Source organism: Epinephelus lanceolatus, chromosome 13 (genome assembly GCF_041903045.1).
Source record: "Epinephelus lanceolatus isolate andai-2023 chromosome 13, ASM4190304v1, whole genome shotgun sequence".
Classification (NCBI taxonomy): Eukaryota; Metazoa; Chordata; class Actinopteri; order Perciformes; family Serranidae; genus Epinephelus; species Epinephelus lanceolatus.
Window position 1 is genome coordinate 5,031,064 of NC_135746.1, and position 21,186 is coordinate 5,052,249.

Below are 21,186 nucleotides of genomic sequence, written 5' to 3' on the forward strand. Positions count from 1 at the left end.
TGCCCAGTAGGCACAATCAGTAATCCATCCATGCTTACAATGATGAAATATTAGAATGTGTGCTTAAAGGAAACATAATTCATTATAGGCATAGCATCTGTTTTTTATCTGTTCATGTTAATGTGAAGAGGAATACTTCACATACTTAATTTTGCAATAGCCACTGCATGGAATGCAGATATCATACAGCCACACTGTAAACTGCTGCTACACAGATACTTTAAGACAAACAAATACTAGTGCCAAGTTTACCATGTGACTAACAATCTCATTATAGTTGGAGCATTTGAAACTTGCTTGAAGATGTCTCCCAGGTTGCATCATTTCTTTCAATCTGACCGAATCGTGTTATTTCTTGTGCAGTGTAGGATGCTCTCTGCTCCTCTTTCTCCCGCCTCACTGCCACACTGCTGTACACTAGTGGTGGGCAGGTGGAGTTGGCACGACGTTTTGAAGCAGTTATAAAACACCAGATTGTGGCCCCATGGTGGGAAATAAAATGCATCCACCCAGGCTGAGTTGATGACATGGTCACACATCTGCCATGTTTTCACCCTACAAACTGTGTTAAAGTGCAACCCAGCAGCATCAGCTCCCGTGCTGATAGGCAGGATATCGAGTGTGTGCTTTTATAGAACTATACATAATTTAAAAAAGAAAACAGCTTGAATTCAATGAAGTGTTTAGGAATGTGTCATACTGTCTAAAAGTAATATTCTCAACATGACTGGCCAGAATGTGCATTTATGTACGTCTGCAATAACTGGTATATTTGCCATATATCTAAACTATGTTATGTATTCCACATCTTTAAAAATACACAAGCCCATTTGACGAAGATATTTGGCATACGTCATCCTGTGTCCTGAGGTATTGTGTATCCAAACATGCTGAAATATATACAGAGACCTCAGATGTTGTACCTGAATCTGCTGGAGCCACTCTCCCAGTTTGGGGGTCACAGCTCCAGTGCTCTGATTACCACTGGCACCACTGTTGCCTTTACTCTCCACATCTTTTAAAAATATATTTTGCTGTCAACTTTTTTATAGTTAAATATTAACAAGGTACACACACAAATTTACAAATTTACAATCCACATGACAGTTGTCCATAATAGATCAAACTGGAGAAAAATATTAAGAATCTATTTGGGGGAAAAGACAATTCTGTGTCTAAGATATGATCAGGGAATCGGGGAACAGAGCTGTCTTGCCTCTGTTAAGAGCGTTATTGGTAAGAAGTATCACTAAGATATGAGTGTTTCCCAGATGCGTTCTTAATGCCCTTCTTTGGGTCACTCTTAAGATCGCTCTTTAAGAAGCTCTTAACAGGAGCTGGCCACTACCGCGATGCTGAAACTAAATCAATCGATGTCAGGCAAATCGATCACCCACCACTTAATCAGCACATAAGTCACACACTGCGCTGCTACCTAACGCACTAGTTCCCTGCTGCTTGTGTGTATGTGTGTTCTAATGATTCTAATGAAAAACTAAGATGATGAATATTTGTTAATGACCTATTTTCATGATGAAAACAAGACTACATCTAAATAAGAAGTAGTCTTGGTAAGAGAATCATGAGGAAATGAATTATATTTAAGAAGCTCTTCGCGCTAAGAGCGATCTGGGAAAGGCGGCCAATGTCTGTATAAATGCTTCGGCCAGCAGGACTGGATCATGGGCGGCAAGGATTTGATGTTTGGATGATGTGTTATGTGCAACCCACCATAGGAGATTTAAAAAGTAGCTGTTAGCAGTTAGCAGCTAACTCAAGGTAGAAGAACAGTGGCCGAAAATGTTCACAAATTAGGAAAACAATGAGGTCTGGGAGTTCTTTACCCTCTGAGTTAGAGGACGAGATCAACAGCGTATAACAGAGACAGTAAATGATTGTTATTGCCATGTTATGCCATTGTTATTTATAAACGCTGCCAACATGTGTGTTGTATGTCACACTAGAGGCAGAAGCTGTTGTGTTACATGTAAGGCCTGTCACACCTCTTCGATTCTGCGACGCAGGGATGCAGTCTAAAATCAGACAAGGGGGTGGAATGATGCATGGTCGTTTGGTTCTGAGTAAAAATGCAAAGGGGCTTCGTAGCGACCCGACAGTGCAGCCTTTGTGTTAAAAGGGCGACTGCGTGATCATCACAATCAGAACATGGTAGTGCATTGATGGCTACAGTGGATTGGAGCGTATGTGGAGAGCATTCAAGTAAAACGTTAGAGGAGAGGAAACAGTACAAAAAAAAAAACCTTACTGCCAACTCATGCATTGAATTCACACCCAGTGCTTCTTTGCCCTGCCAGCATTTGTAGCTTGGCATAAATACATTGTGCTCCCATTGTAAAACATTAACAAAAAAGCTTAGGTGGACAGGGCCCTTGAGGCGCTGAACGTGCTAGGTCCGGCACTGGCTATGGGTACCTTCTTCTAACACTACTGCGACATGCACACATTGATAATCACTGACTAACTGATTACATCTCATTATATTAATAGCCCCTACAGCCCCTTTATTTAGCACTCGCGCTGTTCCTACTGCTGATTTTTTCCTAATTGTAAAGCTCAAATTCATTTTAACGCCCCCTCTTTGACGAGATGTTAACGGCCATCGATGATTCTGATATCTACATTTTTACCCTGTCATCGCACTTCGCTCCTATTGGCTAACGAGCTCAGCGGCGCACATCCAGCCAATCACAGCGGACTATGTTGAAGCACATCACCCTCTGCACTCTGGCATTGATTAGCCGTCCTGGGGAGCTAAGGAAATGAAAGCTAACACGTGGAAATAGTGATTTGCCGTATTTTGCTTTTACTTCAGGGGATTTAGTGCCTTTTATAAACCGTGCCTTGTCAATTGTGACTCCGTGTAATTCCCTGAAGGTGCCAGTGACCTCTAAGCGGACCGGTGAACTGGTTTAATCTGGTTTATTATGGCGGACAACACAGACGATGATTCTCTGTACAGAATTAAAGAGGGTGACTACGTTGTGTTGAAGCGGGGCGATATCTTCAAAGCTGTGCAAATTCAGCCGAAGAAGTAAGTCAGAAAGTGTTCAAGAAAACTAGCTTGTTAATTAGCTTAGCCCCAGTTTGTGACTGCTGTTTCTTACAATGTACTAGAGGCAGAAAGTGGAGTTAGCTAAACCATAACTGACATGTCATTAGTGACACACACATTGCATCATTTGTGTGAATGGTGCCATGTTTGCCATGCTGTATGTTTTATATGATGATTTATTTCTGTCTGTTCTACTTACAGGAAAGTGATATTTGAGAAGCAGTGGTTCTTCCTGGATAATGCTGTGGGGCAGCTGTACAGCAGCACGTTTGAGATTGTGTCAGGGATCCTGCAGCCACAGAAGCCCAAGAACACAGAGAGCTCCTCCGGTTTGTCACCTGCTGTTAAATAGTCCCACATCCAGTGTTGGGGAAACTACATGAAGTTTACCAAGCTACACCTACTGCACAATGAAAAGTAGTTAAACTTAGGCAGGCACAGCACATCATATGTAACAGTGGCCGCAGTCAGAGTGATTAGTACAAGTAGTAGTAGTAAAAATGAACTATACAGAAAAGGAGAAATATACACAGCAAGGTGCTTTATCTAAAAAATATTATATATTAGTCTTCGCCCCGAAAGAATTTCAGTACAGGGTCCTAAATCTTACCAAACACAACACCTCTATCCTCGTTATAGAATCTCAATCTCTCCAGATGTAACGTGTGTTTGCCATTTCATTTAACCATGAATCACACGTAGGAACAGAGTCCATCTTCCACACTTGTGATATGAACTTCTTTGCAATCCCCACTCCAAATGAAACAGCCAGTTTTTGGTATTTGCTAGCAGAGGTAGGCGCTCCAATGATAGCTATTAGTGGGTCAGGTTCCCAAGATTTCCCAAAAAAGCCTCAGAGAAACAGTGAAAAATGTTCTTCCAATACGTATACAGTTTACTGCATGACCAAGAAGAATGTGCTAAATTGCAAAGTGTAGATTTACAGCAGTTGCAGACAGGTGAAACATTAGTTTAAAAAAAAAAAAAGAGCTATGTAGCGTTTCCCTGGATTATAAGAATCTATGTTAAGTTTTGAAGTGTATAAGATGAAGTCTGACTTTGACTGAACAGTTGTGTATATTTATTAAACATTCATCAAAGTGATGAGATAATAGGGAGGCTTCTCCTTGTGAGAGATGGCAGCTCAAAACTGAATTTTATTTATTGTCTCTATAAACAGCAGCATACAGTGAATGAAATGTCAATACTCACGAATCCAGGTGCAGATAATACAGCAAACGAGACATTCAACATGGACAACTTTCAACATTAAGTGCAGAGGAATAAATCTAGCATAGTAATGAACTACTAAAACAGCAACATTATGATCTGGATAACATTTAAGATTAATTTCAGAGTATATTAAAACCATATGTACGTGAAAAACATATGTACAGGATAATAAATAGTGAAAGGCAGTGGACAAGTTTCTCGTTCGATGCAGTGTCAGTGAGCAGTGGGGAGCTGTTGCAGAACCTTTTGCTTGATGGCAGGAGGGAATCGGTACAGTTCATTGTCATTAGATAACAACTGTGGCCAGTGAGGTGCAGCATTGTGCCATACTGTTTGGCCAAAAATGTCACGAGAATACTGTGTAGTTTGTAATTAACTACATAAACTACATGTGGTTAACTAGAAAGCTATTGAGATTTGTAGTTAAACTGACATTCATTTTTTAAATTTATGATGAATGTCTGTTATTTCCAGACTGTATGCATGAACATGTTAAAAACAGCTATTACAGATGGTTACACTTTCATTTTCACTTTTAGTAATCTCTTTCACGTGTTTGTCCCAGATGCGAAGGAGGCGGGCACAGACAACAGGAACATTGTGGACGATGGAAGATCACAGAAGCTGACGAGGGATGACATTGAGACCCTCAAAGAGCAAGGTCTGAAGGGTCAGGTACAGAAATAATCTTGTAATTACACACATGGAGTTTTGGGTCTGGTCTGTTTGTTAAAGAATAATGTGGGTGATATTCTGTTTTCTTTAATTGTCATGAAATTTCATGAAAAACAAAAAGCAACAATGTATGGGTCATACTAACAAGTATTATTTGTGTAGCTAAAGCCTAATGTAGCTTATTCTTTTGAGCTATAGAGCTGTATTGTTGTAAAAAAAAAAAAAAACGATTATATAATGAGTGTTTGGGGCATGTTCCTTAGTTATGATGAACATTAGCATTGTAGTTTAAATTGAGTGATCTGCAGCTGAAAATAGTCCCTCAAAATTCACCACTTAGTCCTGTTTGAGTAATGTTTGCTAACAACTAAAGGTTATTTCAGGAACTTACTTACTTAAAAGTTAAATATTTATGACCCATTATTAAAGATTTTATTTGGGTGAAAGAGTTGCTGCCCCAAGTGAAGGAGTTTAAGTATCTCAGGTCTGCGAGTGAGTGTAAAATGAAACGTGAGATGGACAGGTGGTTTGGTGCAGCATCAGCAGTGACGCGGGTGCCGTGCCAGACTGTCGTGGTGAAAAGGGAGCTGAGCCGGAAGGCATCGGTTTCAGCCTACCGGTCCTTCTATGTCCTGACCCTCACCTATGGTCACGAGCTTTGGGTAGTGACCAAAAGAATGATCTCATGGATACAAGCAGCCAAATTGAGTTCCTCTGTGGGGTGTCTGGGCTCAGCTTTAGAGATAGGGTGAGGAGCTCAGACATCCGGAGGGAGCTCGGAGTAGAGGTGTTGCTACTTTGCCTCAAAAGGGGTCAGTTGAAGTGGTTCAGGCATCTGATCAGGATCCTCCTGGGTGCCTCCTGTGAGAGGTTTTCCGGGCACATTCAACTGTTAGCAGGCCCTGGGCAGACCCAGAACACTCTGGAGGGATTACATATCTCATCTGGCCTGGGAACACCTCGGGATCCCTCAGGACAAGCTAAAAAACGTTACTGGGGAGAGGGACGTCTGTAAGACCTTGCTTAGCCTGCTGACCCACGACCCTGCCCTGGATAAGCGGATGAAAATGGATGAATGGATGTTAAAACTTTGTGTCTAAAGTGGGGCCCAGTGGGCTGACAAGCAGGAAAGGGAAGACAAAAAAAACTGCAAGACGCGCCAACGCATTGTTGGTTTTTGTCTTGTCATGGGAACCTTATCTATTTAATTGTCAGATAAAATGTTGAAGTATAAAAAAACAGAAACATCATTTGTATGTGCTCCGCAGGAAATCATCCAGCAGCTTATAGAGAACAGCTCGACGTTCAGAGATAAGACTGAATATGCCCAGGATAAGTACATCAAGAAGAAAAAGAAGAAGTGAGTCACGTCAGATGATGCAGCCACAATCAGTTTCAGACTTAAAATAATGTGGTGGGATGTAATTAGTGTTATCAGTTGTTCCCATTCCTGTGCTCTTCCAGGTATGAAAACACTGTGACGATTCTAAAACCATCCTGTCGCATCCTGGCGATGATGTACCATGGCCGGGAACCAGGGAAGATCTGGTGAGCACGTGGATTAGCAGCATGTGTGAAAGTCGTCTCTTACAGAGCAGGAAGACATGAATGTATGATGTCTATGTATCTTGTGTAATGCAGCCACCTGCGGTATGACACACTCGCACAGATGTTGACTCTGGCGAACATCCACGCTGGCAGTAAAGTTTTGGTGTTTGAGACTTGTGCTGGCCTCGTTCTGGGATCTGTCATGGAAAGAATGGGAGGTACGTCAGTCCTGAGATCGTCTTCTGTGGTGTTCATCCATTTGACCAAATGATTTGAGCTTTGTTTAAACAATGAATGTATTTTCTTTCCTTGTCTCTGCCCTTTGTATAATTACCCTCTCTTTCCTCCTCACCCAGGCTATGGCTCAGTGATCCAAATGTACCCAGGAGGTGGGCCTGTTCGGGCGGGTGTGGAGAGCTTTGGCTTTCCTGCACACTTTCACGATATGCTGCATGAGTTTCCCATCTGCCATGTCAATGCTCTGCTGGCAGGCACTCTGGACACCACTGCCAAAGATCCCAGTGCTGGTAGAGCCTGCCTTCAAAAATGTCTCCAAGATGTTTATAGCTTTGTTTATTTTAGATGGAACAGAGTAGCTGTAAGCTGGTGCTGAAACGCCAAAGAAAACAAAATATTCCAGGGTTCCCACAATCATTAAATTCCTGAAAAACTTCTGAAATTAGAAAAACTGTTTTCCAGGGCTGGAAATGGTTTGAAATTAACGGAATGTTTTGGAAAAGTTTTGTAGAAACATTATTTTGGCTGGTGGGGTGAGCCATGTACGTCACTGAATATTTGCTGTCAGTGTGGTAAATGAATAAATAATGCTGTTGACTGATCCACTGATGGATCACTAATGTTGGCCTCGGTAGGAGGCTGCTGCAGTGCAGTCATTCAGTATAGCATCATCAGACTGTTAGCTCCGAATAAAAGCCAGCCTGTAGATCAAACAGTTGGCTGTAAACAGGTTGGTTGTTGACAGACAACACTTCCCCTAAAGATTCGGTGTCATGATCTGAGCAGCATACATGAAAATTCTGCCCACTGTGTTGGGACATTGATCAACTTGGACAGGCCCTGACACACCAAGCCGACAGTCAGCTGTCAGTCAAAGTTGGGCCGTTAATGAGCGTCTGCTGCCTTTGTCGGTGAGTTGTGTCCCGCCACATTGGCCTTCATTTGCGCTAGTTGACCTTTTATCCGCCGATTCAGCATGTTGAATTGGTCTTGTTGAATTGAAGCCTGTCGGCGAATGAAATCACTCTGATTGGCAGTTCAGCTCAGTGCACGAGAAGAGTAACAGAAGTGAGGAATGTAAACAAAAAGCTAAAGTCAAGAGAGAGTGAGGTTTAAACAGACTTGGTATATCAGTTAAGATTGTTTTTTTTTTTTTTTTTGAGCTCTTGAGTAGAAACTTTCCATGATGGTTTGTGTTATTGTTCAGTGGCGCACTGTAAATATGCTCTGTTCTTTAAACATTGGATTGTGTTGTTAATGTGCCAACTGGCTAACTAGCATCAAGACGGTCTTCCGGTCTTCTGGTCTCCCATTTTTGAATGACGACAGAAGGCCGCTATCTGCTACTATGGTGGGGTATTTTCTCACACCTAGGCGCAGAAAATATTTTTATAATTGTTGGCCGTGGGTTTGGTATGTTCATGTGCAACTTTTTGGCCGAGAGACAGCACGAGAGGCGACGCAGCAGGGGGCTCTCGCCACTGCTAGTTCTTTGATGTTGGTTTGATGTGTCATTTGACTGACGGGACATGATGGCGATCAGCCCTTATTTATGAAGGTATCGTGTACACTCAGGTTCAGGCGCAGTCACAAAACAATTATTATGTCTATTAAACAAACGTCAGTTTAACAAGAATTAAATTCAGACAAACCAAACATGTAAAATTGCATTGACATCTATCTTTATGAGCTTTGGGTTTTTTTTATCTCCCAAAAAGGGGTGTGGCCTTGATGTTTTGCAAAGCACCCATATGTGCTGGTCTTGTCTTTTGGCATATTCAGCTAGTTTAGTAATGATAATGCATCTTATTTATAGGCACCTGTCATGACACCGGTTCACCTTACAGCCAAAGATTGTTCACACCTGCCCAAATGAACTGCACTTAGGCAGCAAACAAACTTGAGTTCATTTGAACCGAACCAAATGCGGCAGGTGTGAAAACATCCTTAGATACAGTCATGGCAATGGGGTAAAATATTATTGGAAAGTTTTAAAAATTCACTGGTAAAAATGTTTGGGAACCCTGAACCTCACAAATGCCGAGGTTTGCATGTGTTCCTCTGGTCATTTTAGCATTATGTTTTACCTTCATAAACTACACACAGACTTAGATTCTGTGGCATTCCTCTGATGGAGATGATCTCCCTCAACATTACAGCTTCAAAGCAGTCCAGCATGGCTGCAGAGGAGGAGCAAAACCAGCCTGAGGCAGAACAACAGGGCAGTCCGGAGGAGCAGAGCATGGAGACAAACAGCGGCGCTGATGGTGGGCACAACCAGGAGAAAGAAGAGAGGGAGAAACGCAAAGAAGCCAGAGTACGCCTACTAACTTTACTAAACCCACTAAGGACACCCTTAACTATTGTGTTTCTGTCTTTATATGTGAAAGTAGGAACGAGCCTGTTTGTTCAAAAAAGAAATGTGAGAACTGGATCTGAAAGAAAGTCCTGACTTCATGTTTTTTTGTTTTTTTTAGGCAGAGGAAAAAAAGATGAAGCAGGAGGAGAAGCGGAAGAAGCTGGCAGCTGCTGCTGCCCTGCTGGAAGGCAGGAACGCCGACGGGTCGGTGTCAGATTTAGCTTCTGCTTTCACATTTCTGTTTCTCTGCATCGCTCTGCTCTTTTCAGCATTACCCTCCGTCTCTTCAGCCTCGGCTTTATCAGTCCTGCATGGCGCCGCGTAGTAAACAACAGTAGTTAAAATAGATGAATGATTAAAGTATCATTAAGTATGTCCATAAAAGTCACGATTAACAATTTGTCGTCCTCTGAGCTCACGCACGACGGTTAGCACACGATGCCCTCACAAGGTGAACAAAGTGATTGCTTTGCAGTTTCCTGTCATATAAAGTGAAGCATGTGCTTTATGGCTTTTAATGATTGATGGATGACGTGTTGTGAGGGTGACATCCGAGCCAGACGTACAAGTATTGATCTGGTTAGCCTACTGACTTTCCTCCCAGTCTCCTCTACATCATAAACTGAACCTCAGAGCACAATCTTCCATAATGTCCTAAATCAGCCTCTTTTACTGACCCTTATCGAGCTCTATAAAATGTGAAATGAATGTCTACAATAGGCACTAAATCCCCACGTCTTCTGGCGCATGCAGCACCGATGAGCTAAGTCACGACCCTGCTGACCTACAGAATTCCAATAACAGAGTGTATTGTTTACAGTGTATTTCATATCGGACAGTTTTGCTTGATCATCTGTTTGTTTCACACCTGCAGGTTGGTTATAGCCAGTCGTTTCCACCCGTGTCCAGTCCTAATGGGCCTGCTCAAATTCCTCTCCCCCTCCAGGCCTTTTGTAGTCTACTCCCAGTACAAAGAGGTAAGATCATCATGACTGGCGGTATTTACTGGCACAACAACACGCCCGCTGAAAGAGGTCAGTTAGTTATCTTAGAACGATCTCTCATGAGCTGCCATGCTCACAGGTTTTTATTGCTCCAGCAGGGATTGTCCCTATAACATTATCCTAGCGGACATCCTGTCATTGCCAAGGAGTTACAAGGCCTATCACGTCCCTGCCCTTATTACTTCTATAGTGCTTATGTTGCTAAAAAGATCACCCTGTGTGTGTGTGTGTCGAGTCATTGACTTTGCTCGTTAATGCTCCTTTTTCATCTCTTCCCGCTCGATGTCTGCAGCCTCTCATCGAGTGCTACACAAAACTCAAGGAACAAGGCGGCACGGTGAACCTCAGGCTCACAGACACCTGGCTCAGACATTACCAGGTAACATTTGCACTCTGGATCAGCACTGTATTGTGATTTTCTTCCATGTGTTTTGTTGTTAAAGATGCTTCAATCCATGTTTATACGCCAACAGTGGATCGAAAGTGCATGTGTAATGGGCCGCTCATAGTGATGAACCTACAGAGGATTATCACCCGCAGTTCCCCTTAGCTCAGCTGATCGTTTTAACTGTTGAGCTCACTCTTTTGGTTTCACGGTGACAATTTAACTGTTTCGACTCAACACTCTCATCATCATTGGTTTCAGATGTATCAGGCGGCAAAAAAGCTACAAAACACACCAAACAAAGTTAGTAGCTAGCTGGTGAACAAAGTGAAGCATTAGATTTTTTTCAAGAGTTGGAGGACAAAACAGAGCTAAAAAAGAGACTGACTATTGGACTTAAGTTTTGCAACTGCAACTTTTCTCTGCAACGTTCTAAACGGTTTCGTTTGCAAATCATTGGTCTGAACTGGGCTTATGTAAGCTTCAATTAAGGATTAAAATTAATCACATACTTAATTTGAGTAACTCGCAAATTACTCAAATTGCTCAAAACTGTCGATAAAGCTTTTTATAAGAAATTAATTTCTCTTAAAAAATCTTTTGTCAGAGTATTGTTTAAAAAACAAGCAAACAAAAAACTGGCATGACAATTTCTGGCATCTTAAAGCTGGGAGTAAACTATAGAGAGAAATCTGGAACAGGCCAAAAAAGGCAGAATTTGAAAATGCAGCTCTCCCCTCTCTGAACCCTGTCGACTGTTTCGCCGGGAGGAGAGTGAACAGCAACTTGGGAGACTGAGCTTCAGTCTACGACTGTAGCGGGTCGAATTCAGCCAGTGCAAACCCCCCATTGCCAGGTCTAACTTGTGTAATAGCAACAACAGAAATTTTGCTGATCTGTCGGTATGTCTGGGCTGTCCAGTCGCCCTGAGCTGGAGTTCGCACTGGCTGGATTGGGGTCGCTGGGGCTGCTGACTGGGGGATCCGTCTCTGGAGCTGCTGCCCGCTCTCCTCCTGATGAGGCGGTCTGTAACAGTTGGCTCTGGTTAGCAGAAAGCCAAACTATTAGCAACATTGAAACACTCTGCCAATATTGTCTAACTTAATTTATTGTCAGACTGTCTTTTTGATGAGTCCAGCCTCCTTTTTGGGGTGCTCTGCAGTAGGGATGTAACGATATGGAAAATTTGATATCTCGATTATAGTGACCAAATTATCACGGTAAACAATAGTATCGCGATATTTTTTTAAGCGCTGTAAAATGTCCAAAAAATAGATACATTGAAATAATTTCACTAAATCTTGTAACTTCCGTATCATACTAAAATATTAACAGCTAAAATCTTATATTAAGATGAAACTTTCACATTAAAGGGGCAAGGGATTGGCATTGTAAACAAATTACAGGAGCAAAGCTTATTTGTCTGGTGCATTTTAACAGTCAGCAAAATATGTAAACAATTAGGAACAAAACTTGTTCCTCAGGAAAATTTGTGCAAGTAATAGTGCAACTTAAAATAACTTTGAATAAAATAAACTTTAAACCTTAAATAAACTTAAATGTGCAAATAAATAAACATGCACTTAACAACTTAAGAGTTGCAATACCATGTAAACAAGTCCAAACATTCAAGTATTAAGAGAACTTCACTGATTGATTGTTCTGTCCCAGTTCAAGACATAATATAGGCTGACTGCTGACCTTGCTCCGCTCAGTGTTTTCAGCTCCGTTTCGTTTTGAAACACTTAGCAACATAGCTGCTAATACGGCTATTAGCTACTCAGCTAGTATTAGCTCCTAAGTGTCTTAAACGAAAACCGTTGATAGTTACACATTATGACAATCTTAGTAAAATCAAAGTCCCTCACACAATAACTGAAATTTGCAAAGCATAACTTGCATTGGCTGTAAAGCTGTGGATGACGGTCACGGAGATGAGCCAGCAGATTTGTAGTGTCGCTACCCTTCGCAGCAACTTTCTTTCTGCATGTTCTCTGCACACAGGATAGTTGTCTTCCACCAGCTGTCCCTCGGCATTCTTCAGAAACCCAAAGTATGCCCAGACCTCAGATTTTGTGCGTTTATTTGGGGGGGGGAAATGTCCTGAGTGCCGCTATCACCACCTTCCGCCATGTTTTCATTCTTTGTGTTTACACATGCTACACATTCACGCAGCGCCTGCATCGCGAGACTTGGATGAGGCTGTTATTACATATCCTAATAATCCACCGCGATAATGCAATTAATTTAAACATAAACGGTAATTCTTACCGTGTAAAAATTAACCGAAATTTACTGTAATGTTGGTAATCGTTACGTCCCTACTCCGCAGTGTAGGCAGTTGCTGCCAGTGCTGGAATTGAAACTTCCTCTTCAGGATTCTTCACTGTTGAATCAGACTTTGATGCACATCTGCATTTGTAGAACAGCCAATAGGAACGCCCTCTCTCTGAAATGACCTGTGTTTGGCCAAAGTCTCCCAGGCTGTATTTTCTAAAGTTTGAAAACGGAGCCAAGAGGAGGTGCAGAGGTCTATTTTTTTCTCAGACCACTTGAATTACAATGTGCTCAAAGTTTATTATAAGATTTTTGCCCAGTGACCTAAAATCAAAGTGCCTACCCCAGCTTTAAGGTGACATTATCAAATCAGTGTCTGACCAACATCTGTGGTTTGACCATAAATACAATTTGCAGTGACAGGAAACACAGAAGATCAGCAGATTCTCACAGTAGAGTAATGTTTGGCATCTCTGCTGCCTTTAAATCAATAATCAGAATTGTTGATGATTAACTGTCTGTCCACACTTACTGTTTCAGCTTTAAGTAAGACCTTCATGTACTGCTGAGGAAGAAAGTCCTGTCTGTCCTCTTTGTATTTTAATTGTGTTTCAGATACTTCACATTTGGCAGCATGTATTCTTTGTAATAAGATACTTAACAACAATGTGTTTGTATACTCAGGACCAGTGTTATTTCTCCCGAGCCCTTCCTGTAGAATTAATGTCTCCTGACTGTCGTCTCCCTAGGTGTTGCCTAACAGGACGCATCCTGTGCTGCTGATGAGCGGGGGCGGGGGCTACCTCCTCTCAGGAACAACGGTCGCCATGGACCGCTCCAAACCCGCAGGCTCCCAGAGAGAGGAGGAACCAGCACCAAAGAGACTGAAACTGACAGACACTGAAGGATAAACAAATACAGAAGCATCAAATGTTTTAAGGGCACATTACTGACAGCCTGTAGGGATTCTTCCTCCAGCATCGACTCCTCTTTCTGCTGAACTGATTTGACACATCTGGAATAAAGGGAGACGGGAGTGTCTGGTTTGCATTCATCAGGGCACTTTGCTCCCGTCTCGTGTGTTCAGATCAGCGCAGATGAAGGCGTGATGCTGAGGAGTAAACTACAAGCCAGTACGAGCTCAGTGTACGTGTTACGTAAGGAACTGCTGAAGTAATTTTGGTGTGTTGAGAGTAAGTGACAAATTTGTGTCTTATGCCTCGAGACCAGGTGTTTGTTTTTTTTCCAGTTAATGCTCTTCAGCTTCTAGGTTGTAACTTTTTTTATTTTGTTATCCCTGCAGAAAGTGCCGTTTGTTATATGATCCAGTTGCTAACGCAGCCTCACTGCAGGTACATCTGTATCTGCACAGAATTAAAAAGAACTACTAAACCATCCAATGTGTGAGCTCGTGTTTTTACTCATCAAGAAATAATTGGAGACATTTGCTTGGTCCCAGAATAACTTCTTTTATTGAGTGCAGAATTCTTCAGAACACAGTTTTAATAATTTATCTCATTATATATATATATATTATAATCTCATATTTTCTATATAAACATCAAAACCATTCCCATGCGGCTTAATTCGATAACACCAAAATATCACAAATACGATCATAAACAAGTTGATAAAATGTTTTCAGCAAGGCTCCGGTCATTTTTTTTGTTTTTTTTTAACACTGTAAGCACATTAAATTGGCTGACATATAGTAAGACAGCAGCTTTATCCACTGACAGTGTCTTGAAATGGTGTCCGTGCTGGGTTATGCACTGTTGTCATGCAGTTTGGTGGCGATTTTCTGCAACTCTGCATCCATCGCTGCCAGGTTTTCCAGCTCTTTCTCCTGAAAACGAGATTAATACATCAGGTTATATTGTGACATCCAAAATCTGTTTGTTGACCATTAATGGAATTGAAATCAGGATTAAATTATGATAAAATGGGCTTGTTTACCCAAGCCTGCAAAACAAAATCTGACTAAATTGGTCATTTAGGTTAAACATTGCCTCATTATCTCTGGAGTCGCAGCGCTGATATCCCTCCACCTCCTCCTCCCTGATTTGTTTTTCTACTTTAAACTCCGTGACAAGATAGCGAGGCCTCCACAGGCTGTCGATTTCTTTCTTTAATGGGCGTATTATGACTTTGATTGCTCTGGGAGGCTATAATCACAAGGTTCTCAGTGTGATTACTGCAGCAGTCATAAAAAGCCGATATGGAAGTGTAAAAGGAAAAAATAGGGGACAAGTGTTGAAGAGAGATGCCGTGAAGAAGAACTAATTTGAACAAGGCAGTAAAAAATTCACTCTAAGTGTTCCAGAGTTGAGGAACAAGTCACTGCACATGAATATACTGGTTGCATTTCTCCTTCATGTATTTGGGACGTGCACATGAGGGACAGTTCTCGATGTGCATTTGCACAGATGCATATTCACGGATGCTCCGTGGTTCTGAAGGCTAAATCCTGACATCTCCATGTAGACTGGAGATTTCCATAATGAGCCCGGCTGCGTTTCCCCCCAGTGAAACAGTGTGGTGGTGGAGGCGCTTGATGTGCTTCATGGCTTTACTGGGTCAGCTAAATATATAGGGGGATTTTTTTTTTTTCTATGGAAACACCAGCAGTGCAAAGCGTTTTACGTTGTACATGACATCTGATTTAAAACTATTCTCAAGACCTGTCAGAGTAGTTTGAAGGAATTTAACTGTAGTTTTGTTGTTCTGGAGTCCTCTTCCAATAAGTTTGAGCATCGAACACTTATTTTGTGCATCCTGGTGAATTTTAATACACAAATTTCTGCCTTTTCTGCATCGAATTATGGTGTCTATGTCTTTAATTTCAGAAAAATAAAAGTCCTCTGCGACCTTCATGGGTTTTTTTTGGATGGGACAGATGCACATGTTCTAAATACTGAGAGCAACGTGTCCTCTGCCCACCTGTCTGTGCAGCACAGTAAATAACAATATGACATACATAATGCGTTTTCACCTCAGAGGTCTAGTTAGAGGTTTAACAAAGTGAGCCTGACAGCAAATGTGTCTCCCCAACAGCCATAAAAGAGCTCCTTTTTTTAACAGTGAAAGAAAGCAGTTTTTACCTCCTGCGGGGTAAGTGCTCTCTGGTGCACAATCTTCTTTGGCTCCTCTTGATTAGAGTGGCTGGACAGCTGGTTTATCTTGTAGCTCAGCAACTTGGCCAGTTCGTCCATCTGAAGACATTGATTAGAAGCTGAATCAGATTATGTCTAAACCGTACAATGTAAGCCAAAAAAACTCAGTAACCGATGAAAAAATAGAGTTTATTACTAAGAAAACTGATGGGTGCTTGGTCCATACTAATTAATATGCACACGCATGCTAAAAGGTTTTATATGCTAAGAAATTCTTAAAAAAATACTGGATAGCAAGATCAAATTTCCTCTGTCTTATACATGCAGGCAGAAAACAGGTCCATCACATAATGCTTGCCTTGTTTGAGGTTGCAGCGTGCCCGTCTGAATCCCTTTTGTACCATGCAGGATGGTAGAAACCTCTGAAAATCCAGGGATTGCGCTTCTCTGCCAGATACCTGAAAAACAGCCCCAATTAGACACTGCTCTGCCAATACTTTTTATGTCAGCACGTGTACACAGCCAAAGGGGTTTGTTCATTTCTCGCACAGAATGTTCCCAATTGATCGGAGGCTGGTGTTACTGAACTCTGCAGTGTTTTGTGTCCCCAGGTGCAGAATACAAACTTGAATTAAAGAGTTTTCAGATAGAAGTACCTAATTGCTTCGTCCCCGTCCTTTGCTGGTTCTTCGTATTCCTCTGAATCACTTCTCTGCTCTTCGTCTTCTTCTGATGAGCCCCCGCCACGCTTGTGGTATTTCTTTTTATGGTGGTATCGGTGTGTTGGTTTCCATATGCGCTTTTCTATTTCCTCATCGTCCTGTCCGTGTCTTTTGTTGAGGCCCCAGGACTCCTGGCTGCGTTCCTCGTCTGGCTCTTCTCTTTCCTCCTCTGAGAGCTCCTCATCACGCTTGTGTCTCCTCTGGTGGTGCCTTCCGGCCCTCCATTCTCTCTTATCTCTTCCGGTGTCAAAGTCCCAGTATTCCTGGCTGCGTTCTTCATCAGGTTCTTCCCTGGCTTCCTCGGAGAGCTCCTCGTCACGCTTGTGTCTCCTCTGGTGGTGCCTTCCGGCCCTCCATTCTCTCTTATCTCTTCCGGTGTCAAAGTCCCAGTATTCCTGGCTGCGTTCTTCATCAGGTTCTTCCCTGGCTTCCTCAGAGAGCTCCTCATCACGCTTGTGTCTCCTCTGGTGGTGCCTTCCGGCCCTCCATTCTCTCTTGTCTCTTCCAGTATCGAAGTCCCAGTATTCCTGGCTGCGTTCTTCATCAGGTTCTTCCCTGACTTCCTCGGAGAGCTCTTCGTCACGCTTGTGTCTCCTCTGGTGGTGCCTTCCGGCCCTCCACTCTCTCTTGTCAACACCCCAGGATTCCTGGCTGCGCTCGCCATCTTCGTACTCCTCTGATGGTTCGTCACCACGTTTGTGGAACTTCTTCTTGTGGTGGTAGCGATGTGTGGGCTTCCATATGCGCTTGGATCTCTCCTCCTCATCCTCGTCACCGTGCCTTTTGTCAATGCCCCAGGAATCCTGGCTGCGTTCCTCGTCTGGCTCTTCTCTTTCCTCCTCCGAGAGCTCCTCATCACGCTTGTGTCTCCTCTGGTGGTACCTGCCGGCCCTCCATTCTCTCTTATCTCTTCCAGTATCGAAGTCCCAGTACTCTTGGCTGCGTTCTTCTTCTGGCTCCTCCCTCTCCTCCCCTAAAGGTTCCTCGTCTCTTTTGTGTTTTCTTTGGTGGTATCTTCCAGGTCTCCAGTTCCTCTTCTCTCTCTCGTCACCTTCCTCTTCTGATCTCTTCTCTATGGACGCCCAACTCTCCTGACTGCGCTCGTTGTCTTCTTCTTCCTCTCCCCGTTTGTGTTTCTTTTGGTGATATCTGGGCCTCCAGCTGCTCCTCTTCTCCCGTTCTTCTTCTACTTCATTCTCGTGTCTCTTCTCCTTTTCGTCACCCAGATTCCAGGACTCTTGGCTGCGTTCGTCCTCTGAGGTTTCTCTTTTTTCCTCGACGGATTTCAGAAGTGCCTCGATGTCTTTTACGTCTGCTCCCTTTGCCTCAGGCTGCTCAGCATGACCTTTGACCGCCTCTTCATGAACTACAATCCCCTCCCCGCTCTTCTTGTCCAGCGGGGCATGTTTGATCCCTATGAAAGAACAAAAGAAAGATCAAAAGAGGTGTAAAGATCGACTTATTATAGCTAAGACCTCAACCTTTAGGTCAGATCCTGTCTTGTGTTTGATCATTTGATCAATAGCTCGTTTTATATGTAGGTTCAATTAAATAAACAGAAGGATAAGGGTTTTAAAGGGACAGTTCACCCCCCAAAATGAAACATAGATATTGTTCCTCTTACCTGCAGTGCTATTTATCAGTCTAGATTGTTTTGGTGTGGAGATGTCTGCTTTCTCCCCAGTATGTGGTGCCAAAAAATACATTTGAAAAACTCAACAGCAATGTCTCTTTCCAGATATCGTGACCAAGTTACTAAAGATAATCCACTGACCTTGTTGTGAGCAGTGTCATCTAGGGACTATTTTCTTTCTGCCAAACTACAACTGCAGAGGCCCAGTTGGTAACGAATGTTAAATTGTGATTGGAATGGCAACTGTTTTGATGATCTTTTAAATGTCTAACAACATTAGAAGTTCACCTTGTGTGGATGATAACATTATGATATTTTGCAGATGTTGGGTTTTGGCCTCCATAACTCACAACCAAGGCCTGTTGTTCTACGTCAAGATGACGTTGGCATGACATGTTTAGAAGATGTTGGATTTTGGCCACTAAACAACACAACTGAAAACCAACAAAATGTCATTGTTGTCTGTCATCACTATTCTATGTCATTAGACGCTGACCTGACACTGAATTTTGGTCACCAGACAACCAAAGTTCAACCAAATATCGACATCTAACCACGCTGGTGGCGAGCTGGGCATCTACTGCTAGCTCACCTAGCACCACTGAGCTAGCCAGCATTACAGCTTAGCCAAAAAGGACGCCATTAACGTTTACATCTCACATTGTCACAAGCACGAGCCTCTCATCTGTGAGAAGATACACTCTTCCTTCTACAGCAATACGGTTGGTGGGTGTAAATCGGTGGAGGGAAAATAGTATCTGCATGGAACTGTTCACAACGAGGTCTGTGGATTATCTTGAGTAAATGAGTCATGATTTCTGGAAAGAGACATTGCTGTTGAGTTTTTTAAGCACTTTAAGCCGAGTGCCATCTAGTTCCATTATATTGGAGAGAAGACAGACATCTCTACAGACAATATCTCCAACACTCTGCCACTCACACCAAAACAATTTAGCTCGATAAGTAGCACTATAGATAAGATGAAAAATATGTAATTTTGATTTCGGGGTGAACTGGCCCTTTAAAGTCTCATCTCTGTGTGGAAGTGGCATGAAAGCTCTTAATAGCTCTATTTTTGTCTCCAGCTTGTTGCCAAAATATAGTTGTTCAAGGATTTTATACCAGCTCCTCAGTGTCTCAGCAACCTGACAATTAAAAGAGTGCTGCATCAACACTGTCCACAATTTAATGCTTTAAATATGCCTGTTTACTATCTCACATGCACAGAGAGAAATCCGCTTGTGCTACAAACCTGCTTGGAGAATGTCTTTGCATTCCTGGTCCAGCTGGGAGTCCGGTTTGGAGAGAGCTTTGGAGAGGACTTCGACCAAACAGCGTGTAACCTGCAGCAAGCAAATAAACTACATTTGTAGCTCTGAAATGTCTGCAGAGCTGCTGTTTTAAACTTGAAAATCAAATGTTATTATAAAAGCATACCACATCTTCTCTCTGTCCTTCTTTTCCCACTGGAAGCGCTAGATTTTCTGCATTAGAAAATAAGCATTATGTTAAATATTAGTCAAACTGCACGAGGATTGGATGCGTTAAAGTGAAAGTCTCTGTCCATGGTCCTGAACAGCGCTCACTAACTTGAAACCACTCTGCAAGAACACACAGCATCACCTACCTGCCAGCAAAGCCGCAACCGCAACTGCAACAAAAATAAGTCTCATCTTGGCGAGATGAAGATACATCCAAGAAAGTGTGTCCAGCTCCAATCCCTCCGAGGCGGCAGGAGAGAGCTGCGCTGACTGAGGCGCCTGCTGCTCTGAGGACTGGAGCAAAGGAGCGCCTCAAATAAAGAGAGGAGTGGGCTGGAGGAGCGTGGGAGGAGGGCTTTAGGCTCTGTTAATGTCATGACTCATTAGACCTGCACACGAGAGTGATCCGAGGGAGATCTGATGCACGCACAATATCGACATTTTGCGCAAAGTGAATTAGTAAATTATACTGTCACGGCTCATTCAGATGATAATTTGAACAGATTCAGGAGGGAATTAGGTTCATGTGGCGTGTTGGTGTTGAATGCCGTGAGATGCCCGAGGACAGGCAGGTACAGGGGGGTGGACACAGCAAGCACGAAGATTCGTGCACTCTTCTGCAGCCCGACTCTCCAGCCCTCAGCGCTGCAACACTACTTTGTAAAGAAGAGTTATTTTTTGTGTCAGGGAGAAGTTGATTCAGCTCAGCCTACAGTGTGTTTATGCTGCTGGTGTTCCTCTAAAAACATATTTAAATGTTAAATCATATTGCAGGTCTAATGTATTGGATTGCATTAGATTGCACGCATATTCATGACATTGCACCCTGTGGTTAATTCACTTTTTTCTTACCCCAGTCTCTGAAGTTATGTAACACCTCCTTTTTCTCATCTGCAACGTTGCCCTACATTTTGTATTTGCTATAATCATTAAATGTAGGCTAATGTAACATATATTTAAAGAAGTTAAAGCAGACATGTGCGGCCTTGGAGTCTGTCCAACCAGAGGGAGAATTTAGCCCAACTGTCTCCTCAATAATTCATTCAGCCTTCAGCACATCCCGTCCAGTCTCCCATGGGAGCCTATCAGCTCCAGCAGCAGTAGAGGAAAACTAGTTAATGGAGAGCTGGATCAATAGTTGTTGTGGTTAACACCAAGTGGCGTGGATGTCGAGTCAGTTTTATTTATTGTAGCTCAATATTACAAATCAGACTTGTATCTCAAGGGGGTTTACAGTCTGTACAGCCGGTGCAGCACACAACACTCTCTGTCCTTTTGACACTCACTCCTGATAAGAAAAACTCTGGAAAGAGCATCTTAGAAGGGACATCTCTCTCCCAGGACGAACAGATGTGCAATAGCTTTGGTTTGAACAGATAACCAGTGTAATAACATTACAGTATAGACCACTGATTTGAGGAGGCTGAGGTAGAGCACATCGTCCAC

The 21,186-nt window shown here is 42.7% G+C and overlaps 2 protein-coding genes across 2 annotated transcripts; one reads left to right on the forward strand and one right to left on the reverse strand.

The window, feature by feature from the left end:
• Window positions 1-2,748: 2,748 nt before the first annotated feature.
• On the forward strand, window positions 2,749-14,186 carry trmt6 (tRNA methyltransferase 6 non-catalytic subunit). Its single transcript, XM_033648857.2, has 12 exons — window positions 2,749-3,052; window positions 3,275-3,402; window positions 4,872-4,981; window positions 6,250-6,341; window positions 6,446-6,529; window positions 6,623-6,747; window positions 6,886-7,056; window positions 8,926-9,083; window positions 9,244-9,329; window positions 10,000-10,102; window positions 10,422-10,508; window positions 13,541-14,186. The coding sequence occupies exons 1-12, from the start codon at window positions 2,946-2,948 to the stop codon at window positions 13,700-13,702; spliced, it is 1,413 nt and encodes a 470-aa protein (XP_033504748.1). The 5' UTR covers window positions 2,749-2,945; the 3' UTR covers window positions 13,703-14,186.
• A 49-nt stretch (window positions 14,187-14,235) lies between these two features.
• Window positions 14,236-20,046, reverse strand: chgb (chromogranin B). The gene is made up of 7 exons (XM_033648856.2): window positions 19,887-20,046; window positions 19,697-19,743; window positions 19,512-19,602; window positions 16,561-18,040; window positions 16,263-16,362; window positions 15,893-16,003; window positions 14,236-14,637 (listed from the first exon to the last, which is right to left on the reverse strand). Exons 1-7 carry the CDS (start codon window positions 19,951-19,953, stop codon window positions 14,557-14,559), a joined length of 1,977 nt encoding a protein of 658 aa, XP_033504747.2. The 5' UTR covers window positions 19,954-20,046; the 3' UTR covers window positions 14,236-14,556.
• Between the last annotated feature and the right edge of the window lie 1,140 nt (window positions 20,047-21,186).

Bases quoted from the DNA above. Each gene is read 5' to 3' on its own strand.
- trmt6 (XM_033648857.2), top strand. From the start codon at position 2,946: ATGGCGGACAACACAGACGATGATTCTCTGTACAGAATTAAAGAGGGT. The intron at 6,748-6,885 runs GTACGTCAGTCC...CTCCTCACCCAG, and splicing joins TGTCATGGAAAGAATGGGAG to GCTATGGCTCAGTGATCCAA. The intron at 9,084-9,243 runs GTACGCCTACTA...TGTTTTTTTTAG, and splicing joins AGAAACGCAAAGAAGCCAGA to GCAGAGGAAAAAAAGATGAA.
- chgb (XM_033648856.2), bottom strand. From the start codon at position 19,953: ATGTATCTTCATCTCGCCAAGATGAGACTTATTTTTGTTGCAGTTGCG. The intron at 19,603-19,696 runs GTATGCTTTTAT...TGCTTGCTGCAG, and splicing joins AAGGACAGAGAGAAGATGTG to GTTACACGCTGTTTGGTCGA. The intron at 18,041-19,511 runs GTTTGTAGCACA...GTTCTTTCATAG, and splicing joins CAAAGACATTCTCCAAGCAG to GGATCAAACATGCCCCGCTG.